At 49.4% G+C, this 13,645-nt stretch overlaps 1 protein-coding gene across 4 annotated transcripts in view; it reads right to left on the bottom strand.

The window, feature by feature from the left end:
• Positions 1-3,501, bottom strand: part of HMCN2 (hemicentin 2) — a 167,707-nt gene extending 164,206 nt beyond the window's left edge. Inside the window, exon 1 of one of the 4 annotated variants that reach the window (XM_060200391.1) lies at positions 3,038-3,501. In XM_060200391.1, the coding sequence (XP_060056374.1) occupies positions 3,038-3,287 (250 nt within the window). In that variant the 5' untranslated portion in view covers positions 3,288-3,501. The remainder of the gene's footprint in view (positions 1-3,037) is intronic. The other 3 variants (XM_060200392.1, XM_060200389.1, XM_060200390.1) reach the window with 3 other exon arrangements.
• Positions 3,502-13,645: the final 10,144 nt, after the last annotated feature.

Raw genomic sequence — 13,645 nt, 5'->3', positions numbered from 1 at the left:
CATGGCCGAGGAATTCCACTTCAAGAAATTTAATCTGATGGAAAAGCCAATCAAAGACAAGAGATTTATATACAAGAGTGTTTTTCACAGGGTCTTAATAGAGGAAAACTGAAAACAGCCTAAAATTTTTGCCAAAATGAAGCCATTAGCAAAATGTTAACTTTCTAACTTGGGAATATGCCACTCTTTTCATTTAAAAATAAGGAAAAAATTATTTACAAAGCCCAGATCCTTGATTTATTTCTAAGCAAGTCATCCAGAACCACCAATACATGCCCTGTAAAGACAAATCTCTAGCATTCTTTCAAGAAGACCCTCCCAAGTCAGTTAAACCCTCTGCTTCTCAGGCTCTTCTATCAAAGAGAATTCCATTAAAAGACACAGACAAAACTAAACCACAGTTCTAATCTCTGCTGAAATACAACAGGGGCTGCTCACAGCCCATAGAAGGAAACAGAAGTGCTGCCAAACCTCAGTCCTGAAGCCACTGCCCAGATCCATCTGCCTCTCCCCATTTTCCCATCTCATCCCCTCACATGCCCCGACTCCCTGTCCCCACACCTGTCCCCACATATCAGCCACCCAAACCCTCCTCCTATCAATGTCCAAAGAACCCAGTGAGCTCAGGAGCACCCACTGGATTCCCAGTATCCAGCCTGAGCCAAGCACATAGTCAAAGTCAGTCAACACAGATTCATGTTCTCCAAGTACTGCCCCATGGTTACTTCTGAAGGGAGCCTTTAGCCCCCAGCCAGGAGGGGCCATGAGAGACAACAGGTGAAATTTTGTCCTATCCTTGGTGTGAACACTGCCCCCTGCACCCTGAGAGCCTCATGGGACTGTGCAATAGACCTTGAGGTCCCTTTCTGTCTTCCGGCCAGGGGGTATCTAAAAGGTGGGGAATGGAGTCATAGAGGCAAAGGATATTATTATTATTATTATTATTATTATTATTATCATTATTATTTCCTAAAGGCTAGAACCCAGCACCCTAAGAGGAGAGGCAAAGCTCTGGAGAGGGACTAGGGGACTTCAAGAAGCTGAGGGCCCCAGTCCAGGCAGTGGCATGGTGGTTAAAGTTGACTGTCAAGCATGTGGCTCTGAGTTCGCTCCCTGGCATCATTTATGCCAGAGTGACGTTCTGCTTCTCTTTCTGTCTCCTATCATTGAATGAGTAAATCTTGAATGAGGAGGAGGAAGAGGGTGAGAAAGAGAAGCAGCAGCAGCTTTTGTGGCTCCTTCTACTCAACCCTGATGGCCAAAAGTTTTTGGTTTGGGGTTTTTTTTTTTTTTGGGGGGGGGCAAAGAGGAGTAGCTTAAGGTGCCCCTGCCAAAGTTCTGGAGGTACTATGGTTCTAGCAGGCTGCTACCCTGCCCTGCAGCTACAGCCCAACATTTCAGATAAACAGGAGTTATGAATCAGAAAGCACATTAACATAGCAGGTAGCCTTGGCTAAGGCTCATCAGGATCTTGAACCTCAGTCTCCCTAATTGCAAGAGAAAAGGGTGGAGGTGAAATAAGATGTTCTCCAAGCTCCCTCAGTGTGATGCCTTTGGAAGTTCAAGCAGGATCTGGAAAGGGAGCTGAAGGCAGGGTGCATGTCCTAGCTGAAGCTCCAGGACACACCTTGTCGCACATCATCACTATCCCCCGCACCCCCAGCCTAGTTGCTTTGGACCAGGAGTGGAAGCTGTTCTTTGGACATTGCCAGAAATTCTAGCTCCTAGCTTCTGAGGTTTCAGCTGCACAGCCCAGAATTCCTAGAGACTGAGGGACCCCCTAAGCCCCTGAGGACAAACTCAGCCTGAGGTCTGCATAAAATTAGGCCATACCTACCACCTAGTTCTCCCCCACCTGTGATGAGGCTGCAGTTGAAAAAAGGCAACATTTTCTAGAAGGGCTTACTAGCTCAGACAGCCTTGAATCATTGTGTGCAATGTAAAATCTCAACATAAGATACTTCTCAGCACACTTCTGCAAGGAGCTTGACTGTATGTATGTATGTACAAATTTGACTTTATAACAGTGTCCTTCTGGGCTGGCAATATAGCTCACTTAGTTAGTGTGCTGCTTTGCTATATGCACCACCGAAGTTCAAGTCCAGCCCTCACTACACTGAAGTAACCTTTGGTGCTGTGGTCTCCTATCTCTCTCCCTCCCTCCCCTTCTCCCTCACTCACTCACTCCTCTCTCTCCCGCTATCAGAAAAATAATAATAATAATAAATACCGTCTGGGTAGAGAGGTGGACAAATATTCAATAAAGCAAGCAGCTAAGTTTTAATCCTAGACAAGGTGGCGGACACGCTGGTGTACATCCCCTCACACACACACACACACACACACACACACACACACAATTTTGCTGCAAGTTTGACTTTCTTTCCTTTTTTTTTTTTTCCTTTTCTTTTTTCAGACGAGATTGGGTGTGTTCAGGGTGGTATGGCCGTAGACCCTTTTTTCATATGTGACTTTCTTTCATTTAAAATATTGAAAGAAAAATGGTCCAGCTACATACAATTTGGAGATGCCCATTGTCAAACCCCCCCCATGAGGTCTCCCAGGGACTCCTCTCCGTACTAACACCCCACATGAGCCTAAAGGAAGGGCACCCCAGGAGGATGAAGAAGGGATAAAGGAGGAATGTGCCTGGACAGAGCAAGAGCTGTTTCCCTAGAACAAGTGAGGGGCGAAAGCGGTGGGTTCACCTGACTCGGGCACGTCAGACTCTGGGCATCATTTTGGTGCCTCTGCGTGTCAGGGAGGTAGTTTTCACGTCTTGTCAACAAATAGGGGAAGTGGGGCTCAAGAGAGTCAGAAGGAAGCCCACCGGGGGGTGCCTGCGAGGCATTTGAACGCTTTGCACCAGCTCTCCACCACGAAGCCAGGGAAGCTAGGATGCAACAGCCCTGCGGGCAGGAAGCAGGGAAGGGGGGTGGAGAGGGGTGGGGCAGGGGTGGCAGTGCCGGGTCCTTCGGCGCCGCATGGCCCTCGGGCATCCAGGTGAGGCCGGGCAGGCGGTGCCGGGGGACGCTACCTGGGTCGTGGAAGGGTACCAGCGCGTAGTTGGCGATGGCCTGGCCGCGGCCGTCCAGGCTGCGCTGTAGGATGCGTGAGGCGCCGTCGATCACCTGCATTAGGTCGTCCCACATAGAGCCAGTGATGTCGAAGACGAAGGCCAGGGTGGCGTCCCCCTTGGAGGGGGGCAGCGCCAGCCCAGGAGCCCCAGCCCCAGCCGTGGCCTGGCAGACGGCCAGCAGCAGCTGCAGGAGCGGTGCCCCCCGCATGGTGCAGGGCTCCCTGCAGAGACCGAGCGTGGCGCGGTGGCGGCGCGCAAATGCGCCCCAATGCGCCCCGATGCTCCCGAGTGAGTGAGTCCTGGTGCGCACCAATGTGCCCGCCGCGGCTGCTGGACGGAACCGACGCGCCGCTACAGCTGGTGAGCGCACAGGACGGGTTGGGGCGCGGTCCCCCTGCAGGGACTCCGAGGCGGGTCCTAAAGCCCACCCCGTTCAGGGTCACGGGCCCGCCTCCTCTGTCCACCACCAGCTCCCCCGTGACTCAAAGTTTCCCGGCCCCGTGGCTCCTTGGTCCAGACCCGAGGTTAGGGGAGGACGCTGGGCGGACGGCAGGAGGCAGCTGGGGCGGCGGCCAGGCCAGCGATGAATTGGGATGCACCCGACAGGGCGGGCACCTGAGCCTGGGGGTGGGGGCGGAGGGCGGGGCGCCGGGCGGCGCCAGGGCCCCAGCAACCCCCCCCCCCCACGTGGCCCAGGCCAGGGCGTCCTTGACTGTTAACAGTGGCTCCCTCTGCTCAACCCTCTAAAATTCTCTCCATTCTCTCTTCATCAGTTTGTTCCATAGGACAGAAGGAAATTGAGAGGGAAAGGAGAGATAGAGAAGGGGAGAGACAGAGAGACACCTGCGGACCTGCTTCACTGTTTATGAGGTTTCCCGCCTGCAGGTAGGGACCAGGGGCTTGAACCCAGGTCCTTGCATATGGTGGTGTATGTGCTCAACTGGGTATACCACCACCCTACCTCATTTCTCCCTGTCATTTTCATCTCTCTCTCTCTCCCTCCAGGGCCTCCACATCTGTGTGCTTCCCACTTAACAGTAATTAGTACTGTAATTGTGTTTAAACACCGGAAGTGGAACCCCTACTCGTGCTAAGCATTTTCACATAGTAAGTCCTTTGAATGCTCACTGCAGCTCTAGAAGCCTATTTTACAGATGAGCAAACTGACACTCAGAAGGGGTAAGTCTTCTGCCCACAACCACTTGACAACTGGTAGTGGCAGGGTTAGAGGCCAGATCTAGGAAGAGTCCAAAGGCACCCTGGGCTCTGCTGCCTCTCCTGAGTGTCATCAAACAGTGTCACAGGTCACCCAGTGATGGCAGAGGACCAGCAATGCCAATCACCTGCTTGCCTAGCCAGACAGATCCCTGGCATTGCATGAAGGTGCTGGGATGGGGGGGGGTGGAGGGGGGGACTCCATTTTGCTGGCCCTCCCTAACAAAGAGGTTCTCCCCCACCATCATACCTATGGCCTGTGAGCTGATGACACATACCCACTCCTCTACCCACAGGCCTGTGAGCTCCTGGAGGGCAGAGCTGGGTCTTACCCCCCTCACACACACACACACACACACACACACACACACACACACACACATGCCCAGTTCCCTGTTCAGTCGCTGGTACGTGGTGGAGCTCACCATGTGTTGCCTGAATAATGAAAGAGACAGCATTTGTAGGTCTGCATGGCTGGAGAGCCCCCTCCTTTGAAAAGATCTTGCTGCCTCACCCCAGGACACAGCTGTGGACCCTTAGTCCCTGACCCTCCAGAGCACTCAGCCCATACCTCCCAGTTTCCTTTCAACACTCCCCATGGCTCTCTTGGCCCTTCATCTGACCCTTGTCCCAGCACTGAGCAAACTATACAGCCAATGCCATCTCTACCCCTGCCACCTAGACTATGAACTCTGCGACAGCAGTGACCTGGTGCCCATCCATGCTGGCACCCAATGGTACACTGACACCTGAGTAGGCTCACAGGTATACAAGGCATTGGCCATGGGGAGAAGGAAAAGGCTGACCCACATCCTCAGGGACTCAGTTCTAGACCAGCACCAGTACTTTATTTATTTGGTTAGTTAGTTATATTTCCCAAGGCACAGCTCAGCTCTGGCTTATGGTGGTGTGGGGGTTTGAACCTGGGACTTAGGAGATGCAGGCATAAAGTCTTTTTTGCAGAATCAGTATGATGTCTCCCCAGTCCACCACCAGGACTTTACAAGGAGGGCTGGAAACCAGGGCCAGTGGTCTCTGGAGGGTGGCCAGTCTCAGGGCATATGGTAACAGCCATCCACCCAGACTTGGGTGAGGACAGAACCACAGCCCACCTCATGGGAGGTTGAGTCACCTGCACTTCTGAGCACTGGCTCTTTAAATTCCCCAGGCTGAGACCCTGATTGGCCCCTGCAGGGATGGGCCAGCTGTTGGAGAGAGAAGAAAGGCCCCAGCTGTAGAACAGCAAAGGAAAACAGGAGCTAGGAGCAGCAAAGCAGGGCTTGCAGATGGTGATGTGCCAGGCACAGCTCGAGGGGGAGAAGTTCGTGGGGATGAATGAACCCTTCGGTCATTCACGGTGCAAACGCAGGCTGCGCCTAGCTGGTCAGACACTCTGATAGGCACAGTGGAGGGAGGCAGTGTAGAAAGATGCACCAGACACGTGCTCCCTACCCTGGGGAGAAGAGAGACATCAACAAATAATTCTAATTCGATGAGCTAAGTGCTAATAGAGGAATTTGCCATAGCTCTGGGAGCTCAGAGGAAGGAGTGATGGAGTCTAAGGGGTCAAAGGAGGCCAGCGGGAGCCAGGGAGGAAGTGCATCTGAGGAGTGGGAACAGCATGTGCAAATGCAGGAGACCAGAGATGTCTCCAGCTGGTCCTGTGCAACGGCAGGTGGTGGCAGAGGAGAAGGCAGACGCCAGATCTGGAAGCACCTATCTTGCAGAGTTTCTCCAAAGGCACTAGGGAACCATTAAAGATTGGCAGCTGGGAGTCAGGCGGTAGTGCAGCGGGTTAAGCGCAGGTGGTGCAAGGCACAAGGACCGGCATAAGGATCCCGGTTCGAACCCCGGCTCCCCACCTGCAGGGGAGTCACTTCACAGGCGGTGAAGCAGGTCTGCAGGTGTCTATCTTTCTCTCCCCCTCTCTGTCTTCCCCTCCTCTCTCCATTTCTCTCTGTCCTATCCAACAACGACAACAACAATAATAACTACAACAATAAAACAACAAGGGCAACAAAAGGGAATAAATAAATAAAGTAAATATTAAAAAAAAAAAAGATTGGCAGGCATGGGAGTGTCCTCATTCAGTTTGCAGTTCAGGAAGATATGTTCAGGGGCAGAATTTCAGAGGGTAGACCTCCCAGTCACCAAGAACTTATAAGCCCCCCCCCCCCACTAAGACTAGGACAAGAAATGGGATCTTGGTTTGGAATCTTCAAATAGCCTTATGGCCTCCTCCTCTCTGGCCTTTAGGTATTAGAATGATTTGAGAATGAATATGGGGTGATCGCACTCTCAGGCAGAAGTTGAAAAACAAGATCAGAAAAGAAAATACAATAGAACCTGAAATGGAATTGGCATATTGCACCCAAGTAAAAGACTCTGGGGTGGGTGGGTGGGGAGAATACAGGTCCATGAAGGATGATAAATGACATAGTGGGGGTTGTATTGTTAAATGGGAAACTGGGGAATGTTATGCATGTACAAACTATTGTATTTACTGTTGAATGTAAAACATTAATTTCCCAATAAAGAAATAAAAAAAAAAGAAGAATGATTTGAAGGGGAGGGCTGGGGGGCAGGAGGGCTAGCAAGGTGACCTCTGTTGGTCTTCAAAGTCTCACTACTCAAGAACCAGGAGTCTAGGAGTTGGTTGGTTGGTGATACATCTAGTTAAGCACATACATTACAATGTGCAAGAATTAAGGTTCAACCTCTAGTCTCCACCTATGGGGGGAAGCTTCACAAGCAGAGTAGCAGTGCTGCAGGTATCGCTCTGACTCTATTCCTCTCTGTTGTCCCTTCCCCTTTCAATTTCTCCTCTCTGTCCTATCAGGTAAAATAAAAAAACAAATGGCTGCCAGGAGCATGGATTTGTTATGCAGGTACCAAGCCCCAAAGATAATCTTTGTGGCAAATACACACACACACACACACACACACACACACACACACACACACACACTCCAAGAATCCCTGAAGACAGACATTCAAAACATCTATTCCTCATGGCAGAGTCCCCCCAACTACCCTGAGCAGGCACCTGTCAGATCTACAGGGATGCTGCCCCAAATTTGTACATCCCAAAGCCCAGGGAAGACATGGCTGCCCTCATCCATCAATTCCCATCCCACTGTCTCAACTCCCCAAGCCACCAGGGGACGGGACTTTTAGACCAGAGATAATCCTCATTCTCCCCCTCCTTCTGGGAGCAGCAGTCTCTGTGGAGTTGGGTTTCCCAACACACCACATGTTTGCTGATGAGTACGCCATAGGTCTGGCCCCTCCACTTAGAGGGAAGAATGCGCTATTACTCACCCGCCACTCTCCGCCTTGGCTTGGAAAGCCAGTCTGTCCATTGTGTCTACCCTGAAGATTCCAGGCTAGCTGAAGGCTTGGAGCTGAACTCAAGACTCTGGACACCTGACTGTCAAAGAAAACAGACCTCTTACCCATCCAGGGGCATGCCTTTGGTCCCACTCCCCTACCTGGCCAAATTGGAGCCTCTGTGGATCCAGTATCCCTTCCCACAGCAGCCCTCTTCCTTCTGAAAATGCAAAGTACTTATGGTGGTGACAGCTCTGCCCACTCCTTATTCATTGCTGCAAAGGTCAGCGTTTGCATGTGACAGATAAGGAAACTGAGGCTCAGAAAGGGGACACCCTGTGTGTTTGAACTTAGCATCTGGTCTGCTTTCTCTAGAGCTTTCGATCTGCTCCACTTAAGGGGCCAGAGGAGGGAGAGTCCAGGGTTCCCAGCCACGGAGCTTCTAGAAGGCACATGGAGCCTTGGCAAGCAGTTCCTCAGGCTGGAGTTGGACTCAAGTTTCAGATACATGGCACCTTACGCATGCTGCCAAGTCAAGTCTTGCCCAGATTTAGCCACACTGCCTGGGCAGAAGGAGGTGAGGGGAGAGCAATCCATGAAGATAGTTCAGAGGGGCTTCAGGCTGTTCTGTGCATGCACACTCGCACAGCATCTGAGAAGTAGAAACTCTCAAAGCCTCGCTCCTCTCTGCTAGAGAGGAATTGAGTCTGTAAGTGGGGGGACAGGCCCAACAGGAAGTCAGAGGAGCTGACAAACAGACTGGGCAGATGGAGCTACTGAGGACAAGGAGGAGGAGCCTGGGAGTTCAAGCCCACGGATCTGTGCCTCCCAGCAGCCAGGCACTTGAGTGATTTATTACTGAATCCCATCCCTCTGTGGAGCCAGCCTCCAAACCACATGTACCATAAGGAGTGGTGTGAGGCTGTCCCAAGAAATACTTGAGCAACCCAGGAACTCCTGCCCATCCTCATGTTTTCAAGAACAAACAATGAGATGAGCTCAGTCAGAGTGCACAGCTCTAGGACCCACACCCCACCGCCCAAATCTAGCGTGGCGGTGGCCTGGTGGCACCTAGGGGGACCTCACAAGCCACTCAGGCTCAGGAGTCTTGTTGGGGGTGGGGTCCATCTCACAGGTCCTTACTCTCTGTGCCGTGCATAAGCCTCCTTGTCATTATGGCCACAATGTCACCTTTATCACTGTCATTGGTGATTAGCGAAATTCAGAATTAACTGAAGTCAACTGCCTGTCCCTTTAGTTCTTGTTTATGTGTCTCCTTGTGTTTCTTCTCTCATTATTAGAAGCTCAGTTCATGTGACTTAGGACGTAGAGCATCTGATCTGAAGCATGAGGCCCAGAGTTCCATCCCTGGTGAGGGTCTGGCTCTCACCCTCTCTCACAGAAATGAATAAGTAAACTATTATTATCATTATTCCATTGAATCTTCTTGCACAGTTTGGTACATACAGTGAGCTTCTTACCCTAAAATCTGCCCCCCTTCTTCCTGGGAAGCTTAACTCCCTGCCCTCCTCCCACCCAGCAGCTTAGTGCCTCCACTTGCTTCTTTTTCTGGTTCAGATACTCAACTCTCATCCACAGAATTTAACCAAAAGTGACCCAGTCCCTTCCCAAGGGAGATCCTGATGGCCTAGGGCAGCCCTGTGGTACCTCTCTCCTGGCAGGCAGTGGGGCTGAGCAGGCATTTGAGGTAGCCCTGGTGAGCGAGGCAGGAAGCAGGTGTAATGCCCACTTGTCTGTAGAAGAGCAGCAAAAGAACGAAGTCAGAGGTCTTACATGACCTGACATGAAGTCTCACTCTACAGTGGCATCAGTGACGATGGTGTGCATAGGGCAGTAGAACAGAGTCCAGTAACTGATGCACACACACATGAGCTGTTGATTTGTTTGTTTCACCAGAGCACTGCTCAACTCTGGCTTATAGTGGTATCTCAGACATGAAGGTCTCTTGCATAAACTGATGTAACACTTCCCCAGTCTGTATGTGACAGATCTTTACTTTACCACCAGGATTATTACCAGGACTTGATGCCATGGTGCCACCATTTTCAGTAACCATTTCCTCTTTTTTTTTCTTTTAATAGAGGTGAGAGACAGAAAGGAGAATGGCTGCAGCATTACTCCATTCATGAAGCAACCCCCAGGTGAGGATCAGAAGTCTTTAAGCATGTTAACATGTGAGCTCTACTAGGAGAGCTATCAATTGGCCGCCTTAAGATTGATTTTTGACAAAGATGTCAATAGGGAAAGGGAAGTTTTGTTTTGTCTTGTTTTGTTTAACAAATGGTGTTGAATAACTAAAGCTCTGTAGAGAAAAATGATGAACCCAGGGGCCTGGGCAGTGGTGCAACTGGTTAAGCACACTTATCACCATGCATAAGGACCCGGGTTCTAGCCCTTATCTCCACTTGCAGGAATGATACTTCATGAGTGGTAAAACAGTCCTGCAGGTGTCTATCTTTCTCTCTCCCTTCTACCTCCCTTCCCCCTCTCAATTTCTCTTTGTCCTGTCAAATAAAAATAGAATGGGAAAAAATGGAAAAAATAGCTGCTGGGATTTGTAGTGCAGGCACTCAGTTTCAGCAGTAACCCTGATGGCAAAAAAATAAATAAATAAATGATGAACCCAGGTCCCAACAGAAATTAATGTACAGTGAGTGATTCGTGGGCTAAATGTAAAAGCTAGATGATGAGTCTCTTGGAAAAAGAAACACAAGGGTCAGGCAGTGGCACACGTGGTTAAGTGTACACATTAATAGTGTTCAAGGACCCAGGTTCAAGCCCCTGGTCCTCACCAGCAGAAGGAAAGCTTCATGAGTGGTGAAGCAGGGCTGCAGGTGTCTCTCTGTCTCTTTCCCTCTCTCTATCTCCTCCTTCCCTCTCAATTTTTCTCTGTCTCTAGCCAATAAGAAGAAGAAGGAGGAGGAGGAGGAGGAGGAGGAGGAGGAGGAAAGACACAAGGCAGAAAGGGCCCCCTCCAACCTCCTATTGATCTTGTCTGTATGAGACACTCCCCCACACACACCTCCCTCCCCCCCATGCAGAACTTCACAGCTGAGGCCATGCAGAAGCCAGTCCGTTTGAGAAGAGCAAAGAGAAGACAGCTTTGGGGATGAACTATGCATGGCTTTCCCACCATGTGCATTAATGCACTTTCCTTCATGGTTCAGCCAGTTATGTTGCACTCACTTGCAGCCAAAAGCATTCTCATTGAAACAGCCTGTTCTTTCTCCTTCCCTAACTTAGTGTCCTGCTTTCCACAGCTCTTTCTACTCTTGCAGCAAAAGTAAAGCTACACACACTAACCTTCACAAGTAGCTTAAACGATTGTCAAAACAACAACAACAACAACAACAACAACAACAAAAAACCCTCTTCTTCTATACCTCAACTTCTTATGCACTGAAATTGTAATCCAACCTCCTGGGGTAGATGCCAACCCTGAGCAAAAAGCTATGACTGACCGTCCACTACAGAGTGACTCACAAGAAAGTGCCCCAAAGGACAAAGTCCACAGTTGACTCAGTCTCATTCACAGCCCCAAGCCTGAGCATCCATAGTAGTGGCTTAGTAGCCAAAATTTATGTGAATAGATGTCTAGAGCAAGCCCAAAATGTTGCCTTCACTGTCTTATCAACTCACAAGCATGACCAGCCTAATTGAGACACTATAAACAGCATCCTAGTTCCTCAGTGATTTCCCCCAGGGGTTTAAAAACATTACTAGAATTGGGTAGTCTTTGAGTTGAGGGCAGAGCCATTGAAGACAGCACTTTTTTAAGTCTCCACCTTCCCTAATTAGAAGCCTCCCTCCCCCAACCCCATCCCACATGACTCCCCTCCTACTGGGCCTACACAATGCCCTACCCATTGTCACTACATCCTCTAAGTTAAGTGGCAAGGCTTAATGGATGCTCTCCAGAAGGCCCCTGAGAGACAGATCTTGGCTAGAACAAGGTGTCCCTAGCCCTCTCCCATCAGTACATTCCCTTGGACTGCTAGCAAAACAGCTCTTGTCAAACAAAAGATTCTGAGTGGCTGTCTCCAAGGCAATGGAAGGAAATCTTGTCCGCCCAGACAAATCCCAGCAAAGTGTGTAAAGATGCCAGGTCAATAAGAGCAGGGCAGTGTCGGGCGTGAGATGGGGCAGCTGCTGTGAGCAACAATTTGGCATGTCCTCAACAAATCAAACATAGAAATACCATATGGTCAGGCAAGTATCCCCAAGAGAACTGAAAACAGGTGTTGAAACAAAACCCTGTACACTGGCCTTCAGAACAGCAGTACTCATGATGGCCAAAAGTTGGGGACAACTCAAGTGTCTATCCCAGATGAATGGATCAGCACAATAGCCCTATGCTAGCCCACTGTGAAGCAATCAAAGGTAGTGGAATAGGGACACAAACTGCAGCATGGAGGAACCTCAAAACATCACCTAAAGTGAAAGAAGTGTGTGAATTCACTTATGTGGAATCATATAAGTGGAATCTGGAGATATTCAGAATATGAAATAGGCTATGGCTGGGCAATGGTGCACCAGGTTGAGCGCACACATTATCATACACAAAAATCCAGGTGCAAGCCCCCAAGTGGCAAAGCAGGTCCACAGGTGTCTATCTTTCTCTCTCCCTCTGTATCTCCCTCTCCCCTCTCAATTTCCCTGTGTCCTATCAAAAAAAAAAAAAAATGTCCACCAGAAGCAATGGATTTGTAGTGTTGGCATCGAACCCCAGCAATAACCCTGGAGACAAAAAAATTGGGGGGGGGGTGGGGATGGGACACAGCCTTTTGGTGGTGGGGATGGTGTTTATGTACACTTCTATTGACTTGTAGTCATATGAATTACTATTTAATTAATATGAGAGGGGAAAAATGATTGAATGTCTCAAACTTTTTAATGCACAGACCATACACTGAGTCCTTGGTATGCTGACTCTCTTAAAAGCTTAGACCAGGGAGAACAGAAGTAATGGGTGGCATAGCTATATACAAATAATGTCAAAGGACATAAATTATGGCAATGTTGTGTATGATACAGTAAATCCTAACAAAGGGATTTTTCAAAGTGAACCCAATTGCCAAATAATATGATTATAGCAATAACTATCTATTGCCTTCTTAAACGCTAAGACAACAGAAACCTCCCGCTTCCTCTATAGAGCCTACATTTCCCCCAGTCCTGGAACCTCTAGGGTGGGGCTCACTTTCCTGCATGCTTCTCTCAATTCATGCCAAATGATATTGCATCCGCTGATCCCAACCTAATCAACGTAACAAGTACCACCTCAGCATGCTTCACTTCAGACTGTGTCCAGAGACATCAGGAGTGGAATGTCAACCCTTTACCCTCATTACTCAGGTGAGACCATTCCTTTCATAGGATTCTCTAATTCCATTCCAGGTGGTTCACTTCCTAACAAAGTCCCAAAACCTAGATACAGACCAGGTCCCATGAGATAGAGCATATGTTCACATGTATCCATAAATTAGGGCAAAATATATACCTGAGAGCAAAAGTACACAGTAGTCTGCAGTGAGTCAGTATAAAGTTCGTAATGAAATAGTGTCTACTTAGACTTAGATACCCTCCTCACCTACTTCCTATTCCACTTCCCTCACTCATTCCAAAGCTAACCTTATCAAAGCAAAGACTGCAAAAGCTGAATAAGGACAAGAGACTGACATACTTTAATGATGACTCTTTAGTCACTATCAGACCACCCCATCAGCTGGGGCCCTAGTCAGGGAGTCCTGAGATTCCCAAACAGACATGATGTGCCTAGACCTTGAATACATCCCTCTCCCTAATATTACCAGTCATCTCTATCAGGAACAACAGAACATACCCCTTTGTGGACCCCCATAGGACCTTGCCCCCAACATGGATCAACAACGGTAGAGAATGTTTCATCCTCTGAAGGGAGGATGGACAACATACTCTATGCTCCACCCAAGGAAGATGTGTCCTGAAATCAGGGCAGCTTGGAACGTTCCTACTCATGAC

The sequence above is a fragment of the Erinaceus europaeus genome, chromosome 10, assembly GCF_950295315.1.
Source record: "Erinaceus europaeus chromosome 10, mEriEur2.1, whole genome shotgun sequence".
Taxonomy (NCBI): Eukaryota; Metazoa; Chordata; class Mammalia; order Eulipotyphla; family Erinaceidae; genus Erinaceus; species Erinaceus europaeus.
The sequence above is the reverse complement of the archived record's forward strand: the minus strand, read 5'-3'. Positions and strand labels throughout refer to the sequence as shown.